The sequence below is a fragment of the Pelophylax lessonae genome (genome assembly GCF_965119305.1).
Source record: "Pelophylax lessonae genome assembly, chromosome: 4".
Lineage (NCBI taxonomy): Eukaryota > Metazoa > Chordata > Amphibia > Anura > Ranidae > Pelophylax > Pelophylax lessonae.
The window spans coordinates 124,684,432-124,711,633 of record NC_138771.1 but is presented as its reverse complement, the minus strand read 5'-3'; the positions used below and the strand labels follow the sequence as shown (position 1 = coordinate 124,711,633).

The window sequence follows — 27,202 nt, the reverse complement described above, 5'->3', positions numbered from 1 at the left end:
AAAACAGTATATACATTTGCTATTCTTTAGACACCAGGGGGAGCTGCAGGACAAGGCATCAGTATATTTGGGTACCAGATTTCACAAAACATGCAAGCAGGTTTTTATGCAATAACAGAAAGCTAGTTTTTTTTTCCAATTTTCACAGCAATCTGACCTTTCTTCAGCGGCGTTGTTGGTGTCATACGAGAAGTTGGGTGGACTCCGAGCATGGGCACAGGAAGTTTTGGAGCTCCCAAAAGTGTGTTGGGCCCTCCCGGAGTGGGGGAATAGCTAAAGGAAGAAGTGCCATAACTTGGGCGCCTTCCTTCTCGTCTATTTCCATCTATAGCAGCTTGCAACTCAGCCGGAGAGCTAAGAGACTTCTTCTCACACTCGTAGAGATAAAGGTACTTCATATATCTGTAAGATGCAAGCAGGATGCACCAAATGAAAAATCACTTCCCTTTCACCTGTGAGCACAAACTTCTCACACATCCAGATCAGAACTAGTTTCCCCATTCAGGGCAGACAGAGGGATAAATAAATGATTGTGCAAGCAAACAGTGAAAAAGACGGAAAAATTAAGACATAACCTTGGTTCCAAAATGCAAGAGTTATTTTAGGCAATGGCAGGAAACAAAATAGAAAACTACAAACCAAAACATTAACATAATAAAAATATCAAAAGTTAAAGTAGAACTATACGGAAAACGTTTTCATATTGGATAGAGCAAGGAAGGGTATATAACCTCTAAGATTTTTGCCACATGTGTCCTATTAGGGAGATTTACCTTCAATTCCTGTCCCATAGCCAAACAGGAAGTGAGAGGAAATCTGCAAATTAGGGAATTCCACAGGGACCCCCAGGTCCCCATAACTAGTGTCCCCATTGGAAGATTTCCCCTCTTACTTTTCTGGGGACAGCCAAAAATGTGGGATTTTCCCTTACTTTCAATGATAATGGGTAACAGAACAGAAAGAGGATGATCCTCCTAAACGGGGACATACACAGCAATTAAAACTGACGGATATTCCAATCCTTTTCCCTTCTATTCAAAACAAAAAAAAAAATGGATTTTTGTTACCTACCGTAAAATACATTTCTCTGGGTTCATTGATGGACAGAGTGCTCTTCATATTGAGAACCAAAAGGGTTATAGCGCCCCCTACAGAAGTAGGACATTAGACAAAAAAATAAATTGGCTATGCCTATGGGCTGGTATACATCCCCCTCTCTGCTATAAGCCTTTAGTTTAGTAACATCAAAGCTCCATAGAGGGCTGGGTGCATCAATGAACTTAGAGAAATAGATTTTACGGTAATAAAAATCCTATTTGCTCTCATTCATTGACGGCCAGTGCTCCATATTCAGAACCATAGGGACATCCCCAAGCAGTGCCAAAAACATTGAGAGGTGGGACAAAAAAACCTAGGGTTAGACACAGGAAGCGATCCAGGTAAAATGGCTTTAAAAAAAAAAAAAAAAAAAAAAAAAAAAAAAAAAAAAAGCACAACTGGAGCCCAACCTGAACAATACATCCCCCCAAAGAGGGAACAGACCCTCTTAAACAGCAGCCTTCAAAACCTTGCGGCAAAAGGAAGCCAAAACATCCAGGTTTATAGAATTTTGTGAAACTATGCACCAACGACCAGGTGGCCGCTTTGCAAACCTGCGCCACTCACACGTGATGGAATGCCCAAGAAGAACTAAGCGCCCCAGTAGAGTGCACCGTTACAGGGAAAGGAGGAACCCGACCCTGTCTGATCCATCTGTAAATGGTGACAGGAAAAACCGATAGTCCTTTTCTTGGTCTTCGTGATCACAAACAGTGAGTGACTTCCAAAAAGACTCCGTGGCTGCCAGATACACTCGAATTATCCGAACCACATAAAGGGCACACAACGCAAATTCCTAAGGGATGAGCGGGTCTGGGACACAAAGAAGGCAACACAATGTCTTCATTCAAATGGAAGTCTGCCCCACCATAGACATATCAGCTGAATCCCGTCCGGATGAAAGCATCACTCCCCATGGTCCAACGCCTGCGAACTAAGATAGTCCACCTGCCAATTTTCCACACCTGGAATGTGCACGGCGGTGAGAGTCAGAATAAAGTGTTCCGCCCTGATGATTGACATAAGCCACTGCTGTGGCATTGTCCGACTGGCTCTGAACAGTCCAGTGATCCAGACTGATTTCCCGAAGTTCCAAGACATTGATCGGTAGTCTGGATTCTTCCAGCGTCCAAAAGCTCTGAGCAGAGCTCAGCCTTAGGACACCTTCCCAACTGGACAGGCTGGCCTACGTCGTGACCACTGTCCTAATACAAGGGGAGAAAAGACATGCCCTGCCAAAGAGACGGAGAATAAAGCCACCAGACCAGGGAACCCCTGGTTTGCTGGCTTAGTTGAATCTTGTTTTTCAGAGACTTTGGACACTTGTCCCATTTCACCAGGATCTCCCTCTGAAAGGACCTTGTATGGAACTGTGCAAACGGGACCGCCTCAAAAGGTAGACACTATCAGGCCCAGCACTCGCATGCAAGTTCAGAGGTAGAACCACCTGTGGAACAGCAACAGAGGAAACGCACCATGCAATTTCTGGCGTTTGTCCTGAGGAAGAACCACACAGGCCAGAGCTGAATCCCGAGTCAGACCCAGATAATCCTTTTTCCTGGATGGGATCAGGGCAGACTTCTGGTAGTTCAGAAGCCAACTGAACTCCGTCAAGGTCTGGAAAGTGATCTCCACGTCATCCGTCAATGCCGATGAGGACTCCACTCACAAGGGGTCGTTGTCCAAGTAGCCCAGCAAAGCAATCCCCCGCTGATGTAGCATAGACAAAACCATGGTCAACACCTTTGTGAAGACTCGAGGAGTGGAGGCTAGACCAAAGGGTAACGCCACAAACGGATAGTGCTTCTCTCCCACAGCAAATCATAGGAAACGCTGGTGTTGGGTACATATTGGAATGTGCAAGTAAACATCTTTGATATAGAGGCTAGGAAATCTCCCTGATTGCAGGGATGTCACCACTGGGAGAATGCACTCCATTCTGAATTTCTTTACCCGCACAAAACAGTTCAGGGCCTTGAAGTCCAGAATCGGACAAACCCTGCCATCCTCCTTCAAACCAGAAACAGGTTAGATTAAAAACCTTGAGACCTTTCGGATACCGGAACCAGGACAATTACTCCCTGAAGTACCAGGTCCTGCACCACCCCGAAGAGAGCTTGTAGCAGGTCTGGGGACAGACGGATATTGGATGGGAGGAACCTTTCCGGAGGGCAAGAACGAAACTATCTTGTAACCAGACAGAACTACTTTGTGGACCCATTTGACGGTCACCAAGGAGGTCCACGGGTCCTAAAACCAACGAAGACGCCCCCCCCCCCCTCTCCCCCAGGCATGTGCTAGGGGCTGAAGGGGCCTTGTCCGCAGCTTTAGAGAATTATGTCATCCAGGGTAGCCCCAAACAGGCAATCAGCTTGAAAGGGCCAAAGAGCTTTGGCCACAGACCAACACCTAAAGGAGTTGTAAAGGCAGAAAGATTTTTTTTATCCTAATGCATTAAGATAAAAAGCCTTCTATGTGCAGCAGCCCCCCTAACACTTACCTGAGGTCCCTCTGTCAAGCGATGTCTCAGCAATCCGAACGTCTCCATCCTGATTGGCTGAGAGAACAGTGGCGCCACTGGCTGCCGCTGCTGTCAAGGTCAGCTAGCCAATCAGGGGAGAGAGGGAGCAGGGCCGGGACAGGGCTCCCTTTCTGAATGAACACAGAGCTTTGACTCGGCTTGGGTGCCCCCATACCAAGCTGCTTGCTGTGGGGGCACTGAACAGGAGGGAGGGGCCAGGATCATAATAGAGGGACCCGATAAGAGGAGGATCCGGGCTGCTCTGCGCAAAACCACAGAGCAGGTAAGTACATGTTTGTTATTTTTCTAGGGGGGGAAAAAAAAAAAAAAACTTTACAATCACTTTAAGCCACAACACACGCCTAAACACCACTGCCGATACAAATAGTTTGAAAACAAAGGGGGCAGCGTCGCAGGAGGCATTGCAGACAAATTGCAGCCCCTGGACCAACTCTGGTCCACCAACTCAGAGGAATCTGCTAACCCCCCAAACCATGGTGCAAAAGTTTAGCCCACTCAGAGCTTGCAACACCAGAGCAATGGATAGGACTGGCTCTAACGTTAAACCAGCAATAGTGAGCATGATGTGGGCCACAGACTCTGCTTTTCTGTCAGCCGGATCTTTAAAGGCTGGGGATTCCTCTACCGCAGGCATGTCCAAAGTCTGGACCGTGGGCCGCTTTAATATGGTCCCACAGGTAATTTGGAAAAATACATTGGATTCATTCATGACTATTATTGCTGCCATCATTAATCATCAATGTATGTAAAACCTTGAGATTTTACATACATTGTAAAATCTCAGTAAGCCTGGCCATACATGTTCAATTTTCCTGTACAATTTTCTGTTAGATTTACCAAAAACCATATAATATGAGGTCAAAACTAAACACTTTCAATTGTATCCTATTAGGAAGGCCCTTGTACTACATAGTTGGAGGTAAATCGAAATAAAATTGTACAGAAAATTGTAAGAAAATTAATGTCAGCTGGTCTAACTCAGTTATAAAAATATTTAAAAACAACATGTATACTTGGTGTTTATGTACCTGTTCATATTTTTTTTTACTTAAAAGTTGACAACCTTTATTACCAATAATATGTAATGTACTTTACAATGTTCTTGATTTTTTATTTATTTATATATTTCAGCTTCCTGGATTTTTTCTTCATCTGGCCTTCAGATTTGAAAGGCAGAATGATTTAACACCTGTTTAGATTTGTCATCCATGTGACGAAATGAAAAGTATGCAGTTTGCAATAAACTTTGCATAAAATAGTTAATTTGCATTTAATTTTAATGGTCCAAAGAATGTCAGGCAAAATGGTCGGCCCTCACGCATGTTGACTTCATTAAATCTGACCCCCTTTGAAAAAAGTATGGACACCCCTGCTCTACTGGTAACATGGTTGCCTTATTTAACCTGGAGACAGGAGGGCCCACCACTGGTGGGACAGTCCACATCTTCAGAAGTGACTCTTCAAAGGGCTACCTCATCCCAAATGTTTATGAACCACAAAGGGGACCTTTTGGGCGCTCCTAATCTTTGTAGACAAACTTGTCAAAATAGGCGGTACAAGTTAACACTTGCCGTGCGAGACAGCTTGTGAGTACCAAAAGGAGCGGCCAACTCCGCAGCCACCTCAACTGCACCCTCCATCCTCCAGGCAGGCGTGGCCCACAGGGACCACACAAAATAGAGGGGGGCAGGAGGGGAACCCACAGGTCAGACCACCCCAGATGGTGCTCCCGTCTGCCCCTTACTGCATCCAGGAGGAGAGGGGCGACATCATCCTTACCATACCCACAGAAAACAGGGGGCTGTCAGCTAGAAAGAACTCTGCGACTCGGGCTAGGACGCGGTGATAAGCGACCTCGCGAGATGCTTAGCTCGCAGGCCAGCCCCCTCCCAGTGGGGCTAAGTACAGCTAAACTAGCGTGGAGCTCCGATCTGCACATACTCGACCAGATGGGGTGGACCACTGGATCTAGCTATCCAGCATGTAACCCAACCCGGCAGTTGATTGTAGATCTCACAGGAAAAAAAAAACAAACAGTCACACACATAATGCCTCCTGCGCTTAGGAAAATAGCCCCTCCGGATGGATGTGCTTATGTCTTCATTGGCTTAGAAACGGGTAACCACGGTCTTGCTGCCCTCAAAGATTTAGGCAGGTCTAACATTGCAACTATACAAAACACAGAGCTCGCACCAACCTAGTGAATTATCCAGAGACAAATGATTTATTGAATGAAAACAAGTATTGTACTTCCAAAGACAACAGAAAATTGCGCATCACAGATCTCTGTAAATTCCATCCAATGTATCAACACATATGGGTATAAATCACTGAGGACCCCATGGGCTGACCCGTTTCAAGGAATTCCTTTTCAGAGCCACACAAGAAGACTACCCACACTGTGGCTAGTCTTCTCGTCGGTCGGTGCACCCTCTGTGTGTTTTCTAGTCACAGGAAAAACACCAGGAGGAAAAAAAAAAAATGGGATTTATGACTTACCGTAAAATCCATTTGTCCAATGTTCATTGACGAACAGCTCGTGATGGTCATAACCATTGGGTTATACTGCCCCCTACAGAAGTAGGACACTAGGCAGAAAAGAATTCTGGCTACATCCATGGGCAGTCCCAGGGGGTATACTCCCTCTCTGCTTTAGCACTCAGTTTTGTTACAAGCAGTGTCAGGAGAAATATAACTCCACAGAGGGGTGGGTGCTGTGTCCGTCAATGAACATCAAAGAAATGGATTTTACGGTAAGTCAAAAATCCCATTTTCTCTTTTGCTCATTTACGGACACAGCTCCTGATATTCATAACCATTGAGACATCCCAAAGCAGTGTTAAACATGAAGGGTGGGAACAGCTAAAAAATTCCCAAGACTAAATAGCCAACCAGACAACAGGAGCTCAACCAAACTGTAGTCCACCTGAAAAATACAACACACCCTCAAAGAGGATCAGGTCCTCAACAACAGCCTCCAAAACCTTGTGGCCAAAAGAAGCATCCACAGATGCCAACACATCCACTTTATAAGACTTTGTGAAAGTGTGCACCGACGACCAGGTGGCCACCTTGCAAACCTGTGTCACTGATGACTCATGACGGAAAGCCCAGGAGGCACCAAGAGCCCTCAGAGTGCGCCTTGACAGGGAAAGGAGGAACCTGACCCCTGATGGAATAGGCCTGAACCACCATCTGTCTGATCCATCTGGAAATGGTCGCAGAGGAAGCGGACAACCCTTTTAGAGGTCTATCCGTGAGCACAAAGTGACTTCCTGAAAGAGTCCGTAGTTGCCAGGTACACCCTAATTGCCTGGACCATATCCAAGGCACGCAAAGCAATTTCCTTCAGATGTTTACAACTGGGTTTCAGGGAAGGCAAAACAATGAAAATCAGAGACAACCTTTGGAAGGAATGACAGACAGGGGTGAAGAACCACCTTTTCCTGTGAATCACCAGGTAAGGTGAACGACAGGATAACGCTGCCAGTTCCAACACCTGGCGCACAGAGGTGATAGCCACTAAAAAGGCCACCTTCTGGGCAGCGTAAGCAAGGGAATTTAGAGAATTTAGAGCCCGCACTGCTGGGAATGTGTACGGCGGAGAGGGCTGGAACGAACCATTCTGCCAACCTTAGCAGCAGAAAACCCTGGTGAGTGGCACATATTGGAATGCGACGGTAGGCATCCCTTCTATCAATAGAGGCTAGGAAATCCCCCTGACGTAGGGATGCTACCCGCGTTCGAATGGACTCCATTCTGAACTTCTGTACCTGCAAAGCAGTTTAGTGCCTTGAGGTCCAGGATTGGACGCACTTTGCCTTCCTTTCTGGGAAATGTGAGCAAGTTTGAGTAAAAACCTTGAAAACGTTCGAGGTTGGAAACCAGGACAATCACCCCTTGAAGGAACAGGTCTTGTACAGCCCCAAACAGGCCCTGTAAGCAGTCTGGGGAAAGGCACAATTTGGAAGGAAAAAGCCTTGCTGGGGGGACAAGAGCAAAACTCAATCTTGTAGCCGGACCGAATTACATAGTGGACCCACTTGTCTTGCACCCAGGAAGTCAACGGGTCCGGAAATCAGCGAATACGCCACGCCCGATACAGGTGAGGGCGCACCTTCATGCAGAAGGAACCTTGTCCGGGTCTGGAGAAGCCAGATCTTGGCTTGCCAGACCAGGTTCGTTTGGATCTGCAGAAGGCGACCTGAAAGGCTTCGAACCCTTGTCAGTCGACCCTGAGGGACGAAAAAACTTATGAACTGAGAATAAAAGCCCACGTCTACAGCGAGGTTCCTTGCCCTTAGTAGCCTGCAGAAGAAAAAGGTGCTCTTCCCCCTGCTGGGAGACCTTTAATGATGTCAACCAGAGACCTTTAATGATGTCAACCAGGGTAGCTCCAAACAGATGATCTCCTTGAAAAGAAAGATCAGTCAAGGCCTTTTTTGAAGTCTGATCCGCAGACCAGCACTTGAGCCAAAAACATGCCACTGACAAAACAGAGGCGCGAGCCATCAGGGTAGCCGCATCCAAAAAGGCATCACAGATAAACTGCAGCCCCTGAACCAGCTGGTCTGCCAGCTCGGCAAAGGCAGGGGGGAGCAGTTACCCCCCTCCGGGTCACGGTGTAGGAGCTTAGCCCACTCAGTCTAGAGTTTGCAAAACTAGGGCAATGGTGAATGCCTGCCTCATTGCTGAACTAGCCAGAGTGTACATAGTGCGGGCCACAGCCTCCCCATTCCTGTCAGCCGGATCCTTAAAGGGACTCTTCAACTGGAATCGTGGTTGCCTTTAGTCTGAAAACCGGAGGGTCCCCCACCAGTGGCACAGTCCACTTCTTAAGGAGGGACCCTCTTTATAGGGGTAATGCCTAGTAAAGGGTTTAGGGACCCCATGGGGACACTTTAGTCACCCCCACTCTTTAGGGACAATTCTGTCAAAATAGGCAGGGAAAGGAAACACCTTTGCAGCTTTGGATGGCTTGTGAGTGCCAAAGGGTAATTGCGCCCCTGTCACAGCTTCAGCTGCGTCCTCCATCTTCAGGGTCTCACGCACAATTGGCTTCTGTCTAAATTGGCCCTAGTATGTGTATGAATGTGAGTGTAGGGACTGAAGTGAATGTACAATGTATATGTAAAGCACTGCGTAAATTGACGGTGCTATATAAAGCACCTGAAATAAATGTAGCCTCAACTACATACAGTTTACAGCCTGGTGTTCCAGGTGTGAAAGACCTTCCTGTCTCACACCAGGCAGAAAACAGTCAGGCTTAAGCAGCATTTAAGTCAAAAGACACGCCGAAGGTCCATTGCTGAAAGAGCCGAGCCACTGGGGGAGCCCCATTCAAAGAGGCATCACAGATAAACTGCAGCCCCCAAGACCAGCTGGTCTGCCAGCTCAGCAAAGGCAGGGAGCTGTTCTCACTCCAGATCACGGCGTAAAAGCTTAGCCCACTCGGTCAGAGTTTGCGACACTAGGGCAATGGTGAATTCTGGCCACAGTGCCAAACCAGCCAGAGTGTACATAGTGTGGGCCACAGCCTCCGCCTTCTAGTCAGCCGGATCCTTAAAGGCCAGAGACTCTTCAACCGGAATAATGGCTGCCTTGTTTAATCTGGAAACCAGAGGGTCCACCACCGGTGGCACAGTCCACTTCTTAAGAAGGGACTCCTCATAGGGGTAACACCTAGTAAAGCGCTTCGGGACCCCATGGGGATGCTTTGGTCATCCCTACTCTTTAGCAAACATTCTGTCAAAATAGGCAGGGAAAGAAAACACCTTTGCCTCTTTGGATGGCTTGAGAGTGTCCAAGGGCACCTACACCTCTGTTGCAGCTTCAGCTGCATCCTCCATCTTCAGGGTCTCACGCACAGATACAATCAGTGCATCCACCAGCGCCTTTTCCTGTGCGGTTGTAGACTTGGAGGAATCATCCTCACTATCCAGGCGCGTGGTTGCAGACCCAACAGGGTGACCTACGTCCGCGGTGGCCTTATCAGATTCAGGATCTGATGAGGCAAGGGAAGGCGGGGGTGCTTTTTGCAAGCCCGTCTCCTGCAAGCCACCTCCACCCAGGACACAAGGGACTCCAGGACCCCAGTCAGTGCACTGATGGATGGTGGCCTCAGAAAGGGGATCAGGTGGGGAAATGTGCGCCAAAGACTCCTTCACCAGGGGGACCCCACAAAAAGTGTAAAACGCTAAGGGACAGCCCCCCCCCCCCACAGTGCTGGCAGCACCACCCGGTCACCAGGCACAAAGCATTAAGTGATCCTCAGCAAAAGGGGAGAGGACGCCACCAGATTTACCACACAGAAACAGGCACCTGCAGTCACCAGGAGAATCTAACTACACGTGCAGCGATCAGGAAGTAAAATGATCCAGCAATCAGCACCAGGGGATGAGGGGGGCCTCCCACAGTCAAAATCGCCGCCCACAGGGCTCCACTATCACGACCGCCTCTATTTCCAATGGCAAACCACAATAAAATAGCCGCCGGACTACACAAATATGGCCGTGTATAGAAACATACAGGCTACAAAAAAATGGAGACACCACAAGGCTTACAGGGACCCAGAAGGGAGACCACACACAATCGATTGTCCGGTCGCTGGCGATGAAACCCCCCTGCCCCCATCACCGGTTAGCGCCCTGCCCACATCCCAGGAAAGTGGCCAGACCACCCAAATAGCCCCAGCGTTGAGGGGAGGGGGCAAGATCAGGGACTTGCCAATGGGGTGGTGCCTGCGGGAAGGAGGGGAATTCGGGGGTCCAACCGTCCCAAGGAGGGGCCCACGTTCAACCCCAAAACCCTCCGGGGGGGGGGGCTACTCACCATACCAGGAACCAGACAGGAACCATTTCAGACAGAACCCCTCTCCATCTAAATGGGAGGCTGTCGTGCAGGAGGTAGCCTGCGACTCGGGCCGAGTCCCGGTCGTATGCAACTTCGCTAGGCATTTAACTCGCAGGCCAGCCCCCGTTCAGTGGAGCTATGTCGTGGCCGACCTAACGTGCTCGCTGGCCAAACTGGGGTAACCGCTGGATCTAGATTATACGGCCCATCACCCAGTTTGGCAGTTGATTGTAGATCTCACAAGGAAAAAATCCAGGAGAAAAAAAATTTCTATCTAAAAATGTTTTGCCAGGATCAAAGATCCCACCAAGGAAACTAACTAGGCAGAAAAAAAAACTGAGTGGCTATAGCAGAGAGCATACCCCAGGGACTGCCCATGGGTGTAGCCAAAATTCTTGTCTAGTGTTCTACTCCTGTAGGGGGCAGTATAACCCAATGGTTATAAATATCAGGAGCTGTGTGTCAATGAACGAAAGAGAAATGCCATTTAAAAAGAAAAAATTGCTAGAACCAAAGATCCCAGCAGGGAGCTAGGTCCTTACTCCTGACTAGGCAGAAGAAAAAAAAAATGTAAGGACTATAGCAGAGAGGGGAATGTATACCACCTAGGACTGCCCATAGGCCTAGCCAATTTGTTTTTTTCTGCCTGGTGTCCTACTCCTGTAGGGGGCGATATAATCCTATGGTCATGAAAATGAAGCGCTGTGTTCATCAATTAACAAAAGAGAAAAAATCTTTGCTTTTAGTTATACTTTATTCTTCATAAGGACAATATTATACTGGGAACAAGTACTCACTGTGTGCGCAATGTAAAGGCAGCGCTTGTAATGGAGGTTGGTAGGTTTAGGCCTTTTGTGATCTCCCTCCAGATTTTCTTATTGATTACCTCTACAAGCCCACCTTTCTCAGTTACAAGCTTGTAGAGCATATAGAGGTCCAGTAGCTGTTTGGCCATGATGGGAATGCGGCTGATCGGTGTGCCTGGATGAGAACAAAAAAATTAGCATTTTAATTTCAGAGAAATTTTTTAAAGGATCTTAGAGGAGTACAAAAAGTGACAAGCAAAACAGTTATAGGTTTGCTACTTTGCAAGCAAAATGTTGGACTTTGCTACTATTTCCAGCTAAAAGAAAAATGTTTAGGCATCAAGAGAAAAGGGTTTTATGATGCCTTTATCTGTGATTTACAGGAAATGTACAAGAAATGCAATCTAATCATTTAAAGTGAATCCATGCTTTGCCCATGCTAGATAAAGCAATAGGTTAGTGTAAAAGTGACAAACCCTCAATTTTTTAGGCACTTTTAGCAGTGGATTTGTTCATCATCGAGCATTCCGCTTCTTTTTTAATCATTGCCTTTGTTACAGATTAAGCTGGTGTCCTGTCGGCTGCTCCGGGGTTTCGTGTTTCAGGGTGGCTCCTCTCTCTTGCAGTATCCTATGAAGCCTCCCCTGCATGCAGGGAATAGACTTCTGTGTCTCCCTACACTGGGTGCATCAACAGAAACACAGTCCCTTAGTCTAGGCTGGAAAAGACATTCCCCTGCCCCTTCCTTCTCCAAGCTAGCAGATTGGTTAAAGACTCTACTATCCACTGTTAACGTTTGCTGGGAAAACCAGAAGTTTAGAGAAGCAGCACTAAGAAAGCAGAAGCCAGCAACATTGAGATTGTACACTTCATATGCTGGGGGGTAAGAATTTTAAGAAAATAGTTAACTGGGGGAATGTTCATTTTATTTTACTCAATGTGTTCAACTTTAAAAACTTAGTATTTTTTAGCTTACATTTTTGCTTCTAAGCCTTAATAGTGATACTAAAGACTTGCATTTAAAAAAAAATAAAACAAAAACAAGCATTATATACTTACCTGCTCTGTACAATGGTTTTGCATAGAGCAGCTTGGATCCTCCTCTTAAGTCCCTCGCCAGCGCTTCTGGCTCCTCCCCCCCACAGCAAGACGCTTGATGTCGGGCACCCAAGGGGGCGAGCTCTCAACCCGCAGCTTTGTGTGTCCATACACACACATGGAGCAGCGGTTGGGGCCCACCCCCTTTGACTGGCTGTGGGACAGAAGAGGGAGCCAATGGCTAATGGCTCCCGCAGCTGCCAAAAGCCAATTAGAAGTGTGAGTACATGGAGAGGCAAGGCTCTCGTGGACATTGCTGGATCGAGATACTGGAATGCACAGAATGCATTAAGGTAAAAAAAACCTTGTGCCTCTAACAACCACTTTAATGTATTCTCTTTATTAGGTTAAAAAAATCTTCTGTGCTGCAGCGTCCACATTGGTTTGAGAGCCAGCCCGCACGAGTGACCCCATAGAAAGAGGCTTTTTCTATGGGGGCACTCACTGAAGAGGAGGAGCCAGGAGTTCTGGCAGGGGACCCCAGAAAAGGAGGATCAGGCGGCTCTGTGCAAAAACCACAGTACAGAGCAGGTATGACATGTTTGTTACTTTAATACTATAAAAAAATAAAAAAAAAAAGAAGATTGACTAACTGTAAAATCCATTTCCCTGAAGTTCATTGATGGAGACAGCTCTCGATTCTTAACCATTGGGTTATACTGCCCCCCCCTACAGGAGTAGGACACTAGGCAGGAAAAAGCTGGACTACGCCTATGGGCAGTTCCAGGGGGTACACACCCACACTCAGCTATAGGCACTCAGCTTTGTTACAAGCAGTGTCAGAAGAAAGCCAACTCCACAGAGGGGTGGGTGCTGTGTCCATCAATGAACATCAGAGAAATGGATTTTACAGCAAGTAAAAAATCCCATTTTCTCTTTCGTTCATTGACGGACACAGCTCCTGATTCTTCCTAACCATTGGGACTTTTCAAAGCAGTGTTAAACATGAGGGGTGGGAACAGCAGAAAAAGATTGCCAATGGTAACAGCCAACCAGGTAACATGGAGCTCAACCATAACAACTGGAGCTCACCTGAAAAAAAAAAAAAAACAATACACCCTCAAAGAGCACCAGGTCCTCTAAACAGCAGCCTGCAAAACCATGCGGCCAAAAGAAGCATCCGCAGATGCCAACACATCCAATTTATAAAACTTTGTAAAAGTGTGCACAGACGACCAGGTGGCCACCTTGCAAACCTGCATCACTAATGCCTGATGACGGAAGGCCCAGGAGGCACTAAGCGCCCGAGTGTCTTAACAGGGAAAGGAAGAACCAGACCCCTAATTGAACAGGCCTGAATCGCTGTCTGACCCATCTGGAAATGGTTGCAGCAGCCGCCAACTCTGAGATCCAACCGTGAACCTGACTTCCCAAAAGACTCCATAGCTGCCAGGTAAACCCTGATTGCCCGAACCACATCCAGGGAATGCAGAGCAATAAAAAAAAAAAAAAAAATCGCCATCATGTAGGGACGCCACTACCGTGCGAATGGACACCATTCAGAACTTCTGTACCCGCACAAAGCAGTTTAGCGCCTTGAGGTCCAGAATTGCCAGCTGCCATCCTTCCAGGGAACTGTAAACCGGTTTGAGTAAAACCCCTAAAAACATTCCGAGCCGGAACTGAGACAATCACTCCATGAAGTAACAAGTCTTGCACTGCCCCAAAGTGACCCTGTAAGCGATCTGGGGACAAGCGCAGGTTGGAAGGGAAGAACCTTTCCAGAGAAAAAAAAGACAAACTCGAATGACTTTGAGAACCCACCCGACCTTTACCAGAGAGGTCAACGGATCCAGAATCAGCAAAGACGTCCCCCCCCCCCCACTCCAAAAACGTCTGAGGGCGCCTCTTCAAGCAGAGGAAGCCTTGTCCGCAGGTCTGGAAGAGTCCACTCGTGGCTTGCCAGACCAGGTCCTCTTGGAACCTCCGGGGAGGCCCTGAACGACTTTTTATTCCTTGAGACGAAAAAAGGCCTCTTATGAGCCAAGAAGAATGGCCCACGGCTACGACAGGGCTCCTTGCCCTCGGTAGCCTGTGGAACAAGACTACTCCTCCCCCCTGCGAGACCCTCAATGATGTCTTCCATGGAAGCTCCAAACAGTTTATCCCCCACAAAGGGGAGATCAGATAAGGCCTTCTTAGAAGTCTGGTCCGCAGACCAGCATTTCAGACAGATAATACGCCGAAGGACCACTGCTGATACAGACAGCCCAAAATCAAAGGAGCCGCATCCAAAGAGGCATCACAGATAAACTGCAGCCCCTGGATCAACTGATCTGCCAAGCGCCTCAAAGGCAGGGGGAAGCAGTTTACCCTAGAGGTCCCGGACTAAAAGTGTATCCCACTAGTCAGTTTGCGACACCAGGGCAATAGCAGATACCGATCCAAGTGCCGAACTAGCCATAGTGAAACATATGGCGGGCCAGAGCCTATGCTCTCCTACCAACTGGATCTTTAAAGGCCAAGGACTCCGTAGAAGGATACCGCAAAGCAACCACAAGAGTGCATTTTGGACAACCCCACTGTTATGTGATAATGTTGTCAAAGTATGCGGAAAAAGGGGAACACCCCCGCCACTGTGGAGGGCCTGTGGTAACTAAAGGAATCGGCGCCTCCTACCCAGCATCTGCGCCATGTTTAGAATTTCATGCACTGACATGACAATCAGTGCATCCACCAGCGCCTTTGCATGTGCCGCTAGAGGAGCAGAAGTATCCTCACTGTCTGAGCACTTAGGGTGCTTGGACGCTGACCCAGTAGGGTGACTGGCGCCCGCGGCGGCCAAACCAGATTCAGGATCTGATGGACAGATGAGGGCGGTGGACGCTATATACTAAGGTCACCCGGGAAAAACAATGAGGGGAGGGCCACCAACTGCGATCCCGCAAGGGGGACGCCGAACAAGGGTCCACGAATGGAACACCTACTGGACCCCGCAAAAAAACGAGTGGTCGCCCTCTGAGCTTCTCCATAGAGGCCCGCACAATAGGAAATATCCCCCTTAAAAAGGGGACCGCCCACTGTGACGCGGACATGCAGACAGGGTATCCTGATGGTCCTGCAGCGCTAAATGGGGTAGGTGCCCCTCTACAATAAAAGGGGCATGGCTGCAATTAAAAATTAACTGCCTCCACAGCGCCACCCCTTCCAAGAAAGGTGCCAAGCTGGCCGCATGGCCTGAAGACCTACAGTGACCACTGAATTGTCAGAGGGCTAGGGGGGGGGGGTTAAAGACTCGGGGGTCCCACCGTTCCAGGGAGGGGCCCATGTCTACTCCAAAACCCTACAGAGGTAGAGGGGGGGGGGGGGGGACGGCTACTTGCCATACCAGGAGCAAGGTGGGCACCGCTCCTGACAGACCACCGCCCCATCTTGATGTGGGTGGCTGTCGGCTAGGAGGAACGCTGCGAATCAGGCCGAAGCCAGGTTGTATGCGCCCTTGTGAGATGTTTAACCAGCGCCTGTCCAGTGGGGCTATGTCACGGCCGACCTAGTGCGGAGCTGAGGCCTGCGCAAGCTCGCTGGCCAGACTGGGGGGAACCTCTGGATCTAGATTATCCAGTCTGTCGCCCAGTCCGGCTGTTACTAGTAGATTCTCACAGGAACAAAATAACAAAGATAGGAAAAAATCCATTTAAAAAAGGAAAAAAATTGCCAAGACCAGAGATCCCAGCAAGAAATTAGGTCCTTAGTCCTGACTAGGCAGAAAAAAAAAAAAAAAAAAAACTTGCCCATAGCTGAGTGTAGGTGTATACCCCATAGGCGTAGTCAAGCTTTTTCCTGCCCAGTGTCCTACTCCTGTAGGGGGCAGTATAACCAAATGGTAAGAAGAATCAGAAGCTGTGTCTCTCAATGAACGAAAGAGAAACAAAGCTTTAATATCACTTTAATGGCAGCCCCTCCAGAAGTACATACATTCACCACTCTGTTAATATGCCAACAGCAAAGAAAAAAAAAAAAAAAGAAAAAAAAGACAGTACTGTTGAGTATGAGGGAGAACCTGACTTCTCTTCCACCCATGAGTGGGTGCTTAGGTACTGTATTACTGTATTTTCCACATATAGGTATTCACAGTAGTAGCAGTTTACCACATATATGCCTGTAAGTGCCTGGGTCACTTCAGAACCATAATTCACTCAAAATGCAATCTCTAGGAAGCTTATACCATAAATATTTTCATGACAGTAGATTGGCTCTAGTGTCAAATGCACTATACACCATATAGAGCGAGATTCTACCACTCTGTATAAGTAAAATCTGACAGACCTTTATCTTTAGCTCGAACTCAGACTGGCAAGGGGGTGCCAAATGTCTTTGCAAATGACATTAGGTGCATATTGCACAGGCTTATGTATGCCAACCCAAACAAATTGCTCAGCACACTAATAGTGACCCTAAAGGGAAGGTCTTGCACCTTACAATGCCTACCACTTCAAAGCTATTCAAAAGATTTACTTTTAAAGTTGTTGTAAACCTCAGTCATAAAATATGGGCAAAGCACGTCAGTGTTTACTCTCTCCTCAAAGCTCTAAGTGTCATTCCTCTTTGATGCTTTGTTCCTCGGTCATCACCATGAGTACCTTCTGAGAAGTTTTTCAGACACACGAGATAAATTTGAGTCGAGAAGTGGGGTCAGGAGCTCAGAACTGAGTTGGTCACAACACAGTTATTCTGCTGTGTGGAGGAGGTGTGTTTCTTTCCTCCAATCAGCGCTCACACAATAACTTCAGCTCTCCACACCCTCCTCTGTGCTTCTGACAGAAAGATTTTAACACGTTTCTGCCCTTTTGACTGCAGATAAATGAGTAAACCCTACTTAGGAAGATTTGTTGCATCTCTATCACCTGAGGCTGGTTACAGGGGGCTGGTTGCCGCTCCTGGCCCCTCCCTCCTTACGAGTGCCCCCACAGCAAGCAGCTTGCTATGGGGGAACCCAAGCTGAAATGCAGCTCTGTGTGCGTTCGGCCCTGCCCCCTCTCTCGCTCTTGATTGGCTGACATTGACATCCGTGGGAGACAATGTCCCTGCTGTTGTGTCTAAGCCAATCCCAGACGGCCGAGGGACTCATGGACAGCGCTGGATATGGGGCTCAGGTAAGTATTAGAGGCTGCTACAAACAAGGCTTTTTATTTTAATGCATAGATTGCATTAAGATAAACATGCTGCCTTTACAACTCCTTTAATATAAATCTTCCTCTACAAGAGAAAGATGAGGGCGCTATGACAGGCACTTCAAGAGTGCCGGACTATGCCTGCCTTTGCTACCTCCACATCAACCTATAGACACTATAGCTTCTAAGAAAAAAAAAATCAATCTCTAGGAAGGATGTGCAAAAGGACAGAAAAGGTCCACCACCTCCATTCATAGATCATGTTTAATTCACAGAAGTAATGGTACAGCTTCCATGAATAGAGGACTTGAGCAGAAAGTGTAGGCACAGTCCAGCTAAGCTTAAGTCACAGTTCCTTCAGCTCTAATTACCCCTGCCACACCAGAAGATTAAAGCGGAGGGGGTGGGGGGTTAGAACCAGAGGAGAAAGATTTCTACTAAACCAAGGAGACTGCAGCACAGGACACACATCACACGAACAGTAAGAAATGTCCTGCTGATTTTTAGACTTTAAAAATTTTAAATATTTAATTTTGGTTAAAAAAAAAAAAAAAAAGTTTTTACCTTTAGTTCTGAAAAGCATATTATAAAACCACTATATATGTTCACTTTTAAAGATTATGCGATCACTATAAAATGCTTTGTGTCTTGTACTATCCCGTTTCCCTCCACCACTGACCAAAAGCTGGACAAATTGGTGTATGGCCTTGTAAAAGGAAAATGTAAGATCTGCTGAAATTAAGAGACCTATCCTTGGGTCTATAAATACTAACTATATCCAGAGTCATTCCATACAATGAATCTACCTAACCAATGTCAGAAAAAAGCACAGAATCATTTCGCAGATTCTTGCATGCTCCATGTAGCCGTCTAAAAATATGTCTGCTTATTCCTTAGCCTTAAACGTATCTACGGACATCTGTCACAAAGACGACACTTGCAAATTCCCATTCATTTTATTGGTATCTGCAGCGATCACATTCTATGAACCCCAGAAGTCCCTTGTGTAAGGAAGCCATCTGACCCCAATGGCACTAATCATTGGGAGTGTCCTATGACAGTCATCCATCACAGAGGTGACAGCATCTAATTCCTGTAGCCAAGATGGGAGGGCTAACAGAGTTTCATGGACTGCCTTCTGTCCCTCATTATTTTCAGACCTGGGGCTGGTGGGGGAAGGGAGGGTGTGTGACAATCACAGCTGTGGCTTGGCGTCACTAGGTATAGTCAGCTTTCTGCTGTCTGTGTACTTTGTACTGTACACTCACACATGACAAACACTGAGGGTATTAATTAAGGTAGTAAACAAGGTTCAACTGTTATATTAAACCATGTACACATACTCTACTTTAGACACCATAACTTATGGAAATGTTTGTGCTGATGGAATGTCAAGACACGGCATACTTGAAGCATTGTGTGCTCTTACAATAATATCAGACAGGAAATAGGACAGATTTATTACAATACCAGCATACCTGCATAATAATAGCAGCATACCAATGCAATAAAAACAGCAAGGGAATTGTCTGATGATTTCAGACTGCACAACACTGAATAAAATGTATATGTTTAATGTGAATACTGTCACATTTGCACTGCACTGTAAACATGAAAACATACTGCTCCAACGATAAGATGTTATCACAGATAAAAGCATCAGAGTTTCTAAGGCAGAAACAAAGAGCTTCTGAGCAAAATAATCAACTTCCTTAATGCACAGCAAGGTAAGTCTGCAACCTATGTGCTGAGCAGTACAAATGACTTTTTTTTTTTTTGTGAAAGTCTTGCCCAAAGTAATATACTGCATGGTAAAGGAAATAAAAATCAAGATAATGACAGGCAGTAAGTCAGCCCATTAAACATTTAAAGGAAATCCATGGGAAATACAGAGGCTGCCATTGTTGCCATCCTTCTGAAATTGTTACATAAAGGCAGCCCTTGGTATCAATGACCAGAAACAGCTAGGAAATTTGCAGGAAGTCTGAGCAACTGGTCTGAATATTTGCTCTGAGTCAGGGATTAAACTATCTGCATCAGCATAACAACCAAATGACAAGATGGGCTGGGCATACACTAGTAGATTTTGTTCAGGCTGCAGGGTGAACAAGAGAAATCTAACAGATTCCTCCATTCACACAAATGGCAGAGATTGATAAATCACCCCTGCCGGGCTATTATATTCTGAAAACCGCTTGCAGCAGCTGTCAGAACACCCAAAGAGGGCCTGCAGACGATTATCTGCAGATGCTGTTAATTTTCAGAGTGCCTCCTTTGGCAAAAGTCAATTGAGTGACTTGTCAAGCCAGCAGGGTCACTTAATTTTTTTTATTTGATTCCTCTGAAGCTGCCGAAATTCCAACCGCGTATGGACGGCTTTAAAGTTGTTCTAAAGCCTCAAGGTTTTTTTTTTACCTCAATGCATTAAGGTAAAAAAAAACCTTCTCTGCTTCAGGATCCCCCCACCTCTTATTCATACCTGAGCCTGATCCGATCCAGTGACCTACACAAGAGCAGCGGCTCCCGCCACTGTCTTCCTCTTCATTGGGTAGAATGATAGCAGCTGGAGCCATTAGCTCCCACTGTGGTCAATCAAATGCTGTGACGAGGAGGGAGGCCGAGTTGCCCAGTCTGTCAACAGATGCATGCAGACAGGGTGGCTTGGGGGCAAGCCCACACAGGTGCCCCTATAAAGAGTGGGATTCCATGGGGGCACTCGCTGAAGAGAAGGGGCCTGGAGCACTGGCGGGGAGACTCCAGAAAATGACATTCAGGGCTGCTCTGTGCAAAATCACACAAAGTATACAATTTTTGTTATTTTAATTAAAAGAACAAAAAAAATCAAAAGTTTAATGTTACTTTAATCAACAAAAACATAAACTGCAGGGTATCACAGCACCCTACAGTGTGTTGTGGTGTGCCTCAATACAAATAGTACAGATCTGATTTTCGGTAAATTGTGGTGCATTAAACCTTATTAAAGTTATTTGCACCACAATGGACCAGCTAGGGGTGAATGGACCCTTAGATCTAGTGTAACCTGATCTTTGTGCCAACTGCAACTATTTTATACCTACAAACTTGTACCTAGTGATGCAAAATGATGCAAAAGATGCAACCACTTCTAGATGTAATTAAGCAGCACAGGGGTTATTATCCAGGATTAAACGCGCAAACAGTTTGTGCCGCTTTGTTCAATATAAAGGGAGACAATACAACAGAGTTAGGAGGGCCCAGCCCCTGAGAGCTTACAATCTAATAGGGAGAGGCTAGAGGAACAAAAAGGTAACTGAGGGATGGACTGAAGGGAGAAAATGGGACTTTTGTACTTACCGTAAAATCCTTTTCTCTGAGTCCACCGACAGACGTAGCTGCTGCTTTAAATCTTAGACGATTGGGTAATAGCTCCTCCCACCAGGAGTGACCAGGCAGAGCCAAAGGCTTTGACACACCCAGGGGTCGTACTCCTAGGCTATTAGTCTCGGCCTCACGGCTGCATTGGCAGTTTAGTTGCAAGCAGTGGAAAATTAGCAAAAACCCTGAGAAAAACTGAGGGGAGGGAGCTACGTCCGTCGGTGGTACGGTAAGTACAAAAATCCCATTTTCTCTTTCGTCCACCGACAGACGTAGCTGCTGCTTTAAATCTTAGACGATTGGGACGTCTAAAAGCATTAACCACTGAGGGGTGGGAAAAGGACAAACCCAAAGGAATGCAATTCCCATGCCTAACACAGCCAACAATAAAACATGGAGCCCAACAAGAAACAACTGTGGGCTCAAATGTAAAAAAACAGAAGAGGAGGGTCAAGAAACCACTCCCTCACACGGCAGCCAGCCAAAACCTTGCGGCCGAAGGACGCATCCGCGGATGCCAGCACATCCACTCTATAAAACTTGGTCAATGTGTGTACTGACCACCAAGTGGCCGCCTCACAAACCTGCAGCACTGACGCCTGGTGGCGGCAGGCCCAGGAGGCACTCAACGCCCGCGTAGAGCGAGTAGTAACAGGGAAAGGCGGAACCTTGCCCTTAAGAGAATACGCCTTCACCACCGTCTGTCTGATCCACCTGGAGGTGGTCGACGTAGACGCAGCATGACCCTTCCGGGGGCCATCCGTATTCACAAAAGGAGAGTCCGACTCTCGAAAGGACTCAGTAACCTCAAGATACACCTGTATCGCCCGAACCACATCCAAATAATGCAAGGCATTTTCCGTCGTATGTGAAGATTTCGGACAGAGTGCAGGGAGCACTAAGTCCTCATTCAAATGAAAGTCAAACTACCTTAGGTAGGAACGACGGATTAGGTCGTAGCACCACCCTATCCCCATGTATCACCAGACACGGGGAACAGCAAGACAACGCCGCCAGTTCAGACACCCTCCGAGCAGAGGTGATAGCCACCAAAAGGGCAACCTTCTGCGACAAGTCAAGTAGCCTAAATGAAATGCGCCTAATGTACTCAAAAGGAGGGTGCAGAAAAACCGACGGAACCAAATTAAGATCCCAAGGAGGCATCAGAAACCTCCAGGGGGAGCCAAATGGCGAACCCCTGTAGAAAAGGTACGAAACAACGAATGATTGGCCATCGGACGTTGGAAATACACAGCCAAAGCTGAGTGCTGATGCATAAGAGTGCTCAATGGCAAGCGTTGGTCCACTCCAGTCTGCAAGAAGGCCAGAAGCCTACCAACAACAAATGATCTAGGAAGTAGATGTAAAGACTCACACCAAGCAATGTACGCCATCCAAGCACGGTGACAGACCTTTCTAGAAGTAGACTTCCTAGCCTTAGGAAAGGAAGGAATCACCGAGTCAGACAGACCCCTGTCCAACACGAGCTCTCAACAGTCAAGCCGGTAAAGCCAGTGACCGCAAGGCAGGACGGAAGATGGGACCCTGCGACAGAATATCTTCCCTCAGAGGAAGAGCCCACAGACCTGTCACTGTTAGCCGAATTACGTCAGCGTACCAGGATCACAGCTCCAGCTCGATCTTGCGCAGCAGGCAAGACAACAGTTTCAACGGAGGAAACGCAGAAAAGAGCCCGTCGTGACTCCAAGGAGCCACCAGGGCGTCCACGGCTGCGGCCAGAGGCCATTTGGACCGAGCCACAAACTTCAGAACTTTTCTGTTCTGCCCGGAGGCGAACAGATCCACATCCGGGGGTCCCCACCCGAGACACAACTGGTGAAACACTTGTGGACGCAGAGACCACGCTCCCTGATCCAGGGTGTGCAGACGCAGGCAGACCGCCTGCCATTTGTCTACGCCAGGGATATAAAGGGCGGATAGGGTCGGAACAGAAGTCCCTGCCCAACACAGAATCTCAGCCGCCTCCAGAGCCGCCAGGGCACTCTTGGTGACCCCATGATGATTGACATATGCCACAGCCATTACATTGTCCGACTGGACTCTGACAGGACACCCTGTGAGAGTGTCCGTCCAATGTATCAAGCTCAACTTGATTGCTCGCAGTCCCAAAACGTTGATCGGAAGTTTGGAGTCCGCCATCGTCCAAGAACCTTGGACAGTCAGAGTGCTCAGCACCCTGACAGGCATCCGTTGCTTGTACCGTCCACAGAACAGGAAGAAAGGACTTCCTGTGAAGGAGGTCCGGAGAACTGAACCAGCAATGCAGGAAGTCCCTGGAGCTCTGGCTCAATGAATCAGATTGTCCAGGGATGCGGGGTCCTTGTCCCATTTGACAAGGATCTCGAAGGAAGACACCAAGAAGCCCAGTACTTGCATGGGAGGACCGGAGAGAAACCCGGTCGCAAGCCAGCAGAGACAGAACCGTCTCCATCAACTTCTGCAACTCCGTAGGAGGAAGAAACACCTTCGCCATAGACAAGTTCAGGACCATTCCCAGGTACTCCAATCCGGTCGTTGGAACCAAAGCAGATTTCTGAAGATTGAGATTCCAACTGAACTACTGCAGAGTGCGAATAGTCACCTCCCGATCTCGTTCCAATTGCGCAGACAACTCCGCACGGAGAAGGAGAGCATCCAGATAACCAGGAGTGCTAACCCTCTCTGCCGAAGCAGAGCTAATATAGGGGCTAACACCTTGGTAAAGACCCAGGGAGCAGAGGCAAGCCCAAACGGAAATGCCACAAATGGAAAATGGACCTGGCCCACCGCAAAACGGAGATACCATAGATTGGCCTGACAAACGGGGACATGAAGATAGGCATCCTTGATAGCAATCGAGGCCAACAGGTCCCCCTGATGCAGGAACGCCACCAATGATCACAGGGAGTCCATGCAAAACTTCTGGACGCGCACAAAGCGGTTCAACAGTTGGAGGTCCAAGATTGGACGCAATTTGCCCTCCTTCCTTGGAACATAGGGCTGGGCGATTTTGCCTAAAAAAAATATCTTCGATTTTTTAAGAAAAATGCGAGTTTCGATTCGATTTTTTTTTCAATGCACTTAAAAAATGACTGCAGACATCAGATATAGTGTCAAAAGTGCAACCTTATTGCTATGATTGTCCTCAAGAGTTAAATGCGTAGAATCCCAAAATAAAAAGTAAATGAGGCTCTGTCATTCAACAATTTCAAGCTTTAACCCAGGTTTAAGCAAAAGTGCAACAACTTCACAGTAGCTTAAATTTTCTGTTCAAGAAATCAGATAATTACAAATTTTGTAACATATAACATTACAAATAAAAAAATAAACTCTTCTCAGGATAGTGTGAACTGTAAATATAAAAAATGAAACATGCCTGAGGAAGACATATAGCCTGCTCAAAGAGTGAACAAATGTAAATTTATCTATAACAACAAAACACGTGCTTGTTAGATCTCTGAAACATTGTGCATGCTCATTCTAAACATTTTTTGCAAGAAAGAAGAGCCTGTCCACAACCTCTGGCTTAAGGCAGGCCCGGTTGCAGGTAACTATTCCCCCACCCACACTAAATACCCTCTCTGAGGGGGCACTAGTGGCTGGAATAAATGGATTTTTGTAAAATCTTACCGTAAAATCATTTTCTCTTAGCTCATTGACAGACGTAGTCCTCGGTGATACAGCACCTTCGGGTTATGTTGCCTCCACAGGAGCAGGACTAGACAGGAAATAAAAATGCTCTGGCCACACCCTAGGGGCAGTCCCCGAGGGTATATCCTCTCTCTCTCTCTGCCACAGCAAATCAGTTATGTCACAAAAGCAGTGTTTTGAGAATTTAACCCAACCCCACTCAAAAAACCAGAGGGGCGGGTACTACGTCTGTCAATGAGCTAAGAGAAAAGGATTTTACGGTAAGATTTTACAAAAATCCATTTTCTCTCTCGCTCATTGACAGACGTAGTCCTCGGTGATACAGCACCTTCGGGAAGTCCCAGAGCAGTATCACAAATGAGGGGTGGGAAAATGGAAATCAAATCCAAATCTAGAAGGCCCAACCGGTGCCAACTAGAAGTTTACAATGCTCATCCTTAATGATGAGACTCAACAAAAAAATTTTTCAACAGAAAAAAATCCTCGAGGTAGACCACCGGTCTCCTCAAATTGCGGCCTGCAGCACTTTGCGGCCAAAAGAGGCATCCGCCGATGCCATCACATCAATTTTATAAAATTTTGTAAAGGTATGTACCGACGACCAGGTGGCCGCCTTACATACCTGGACCACTGACGCCTGATGGCGAAAGGCCCAGGAAGTACTGAGCGCTCGAGTGGAGTGCGCCCTAACAGGGAACGGAGGACTCTGACCCTTAATAGAATAAGCCTGTACCACCGTCTGTCTAATCCATTTGGCAATAGTCGTGGCAGATGCAGGCAACCCCTTTCTGGGGCCATCCGTGATCACAAAAAGTGAATCCGTCTTACGGAATGATTCCGTAGCTTTCAGGTATACCCTGATTGCCTGAACCACATCCAAGGAATGCAACGCATGTTCCCGATGATGATTGGGCTGAGGACACAAGGAAGGTAGTACAATATCTTCATTCAGATGAAAATCTGAAACCACCTTGGGAAGAAAGGATGGCTTAGGATGAAGTACTACCTTATCCCTATGAATCACTAAGTATGGGGACTGGCATGATAATGCAGCCAGTTCTGACACCCTGCGAGCAGAAATGATAGCCACCAAGAAGGCCACCTTCTGGGATAAAGTAAGCAAGGGAATCTCCCTGATGTTTTCAAAGGGAGGTTTCTGTAGAACTGACAAAACTAAATTAAGATCCCAGGGCGGTAAGGGCGCGCGGACTGGTGGAGCCAGGTGCCGCACCCCCTGGATGAAATTCCGCACCAAGGACTTGGTAGCTAAAGGTTTCTGAAAGAAGATGGCTAATGCTGAAACTTGACCCTTGATGGTGCTCAAGGCTAGTTTCTGCTCAACCCCTTTTTGCAAAAAGGCCAATATTCGAGTCACCGAATAGGTACGTGGAGGAAATCCTAAAGATTCGCACCACGCAATATAAGTCTTCCATGTGTGATAATAGACCTTGCTGGAAGTCGCTTTCCTTGCTTTAATAAGGGTAGGAATGACTGAAGCTGACAACCCTCTGTCCTTCAGTACTTGGGTCTCAATGGCCAGGCCATTAAAACCAGCGACTGTAAAGCATGATGGTAGATTGGTCCTTGAGACCACAGACACTCCCTGAGACGAAGTTCCCACGGAACGTCTGCGACTAGCATGTCCAAGTCGGTCAGGCCGGCTTGACGAGGCCAGCCTAGAATTTCTAGGACCACTGGCGCTGACTGGATCTGAACCAGGCGTCCCTAGAGCTATATGGCCCCGACCATCCGAGAAAGTCTGGTCGTTTTCTGTTCCCACACATTTATCAGATACCTGATTCCTATCAGGAACGGTGATCTTTTCTGGTTGGACCTCAGGGACCGAAGTCACCCGGCTAGAGGCTTTTTGGTCTGTCTGGTCAACCAGATCCGATTCCTGTGGGGAATCGAGACTAATCTTAGGAAAAGGTAGAGAAAAAGATCTATTCAGGGAACGGTGACTACCGGTCCCTGCAGTACTTAAATGTTGGAAGGGAAGAATCGCACCGGTAGTAGTAGTCGATGCTCGATCTAATGTCCTGAATACCGGTGAAAACGTCCCCCCACCCTCAACCCGGGTGGGGGCGCACCTTCAGGCTGTGTAATCCTTTGCTTCGGGTTTGGCTGAGTCGGTCCTCTGTTTGTCCGACCAGCCTTTCTTGAACCCTCCTGGAGGAGTCTTGCCTTTCCCGCTTGTTCCAGCCGGGCGTACGAACCCTTTATGGGCGGTAAAGAAAGGTCCTCGCTTGTTGCAAGGTCCCTTAGCTTTAGCAGCCTGTGGCAAGAAAGTGCTCTTGCCCCCAGTGGCGTCCTTGATAATTTCATCTAGGGTGGCCCCAAATAGGCGATTCCGCTGAAAGGGGAGATTCGTCAAGGTCTTTTTGGAACCTAGGTCAGCTGACCAGCATTTTAACCACAGCACACGTCTGAGGATTACCGCTGACATAGATGCATGCCCTAATAGAGGGGTAGCATCCAAGGCTGCGTCACAGACAAACTGTAGCCCTTGTATAATCTGTTCCATCAAATCAGATGTTCCCTGGGGGATATCTTTTCCCCTTAGGTCTTGGCGTACCAATCTCGCCCATTCCGTTAGTGTCTGGGAAACTAGACCAATAACAATTACTGGTCTAAATGCTGACCCTATCAGGGAGAAGATAGTGCGGGACTCCGCTTCCATCTTTCGATCC

At 47.3% G+C, this 27,202-nt stretch overlaps 1 protein-coding gene across 1 annotated transcript in view; it reads right to left on the bottom strand.

Annotated features, from left to right (window-relative positions):
- The window catches only part of ARID3B (AT-rich interaction domain 3B), a 165,887-nt gene that overhangs the window by 14,988 nt on the left and 123,697 nt on the right, over window positions 1-27,202 (bottom strand). The window contains exons 5-6 of the mRNA XM_082252835.1: window positions 11,290-11,473; window positions 158-402 (exon numbers count right to left, since the gene is read on the bottom strand). Coding sequence (XP_082108961.1) covers window positions 158-402; window positions 11,290-11,473 — 429 coding nt within the window. The remainder of the gene's footprint in view (window positions 1-157; window positions 403-11,289; window positions 11,474-27,202) is intronic.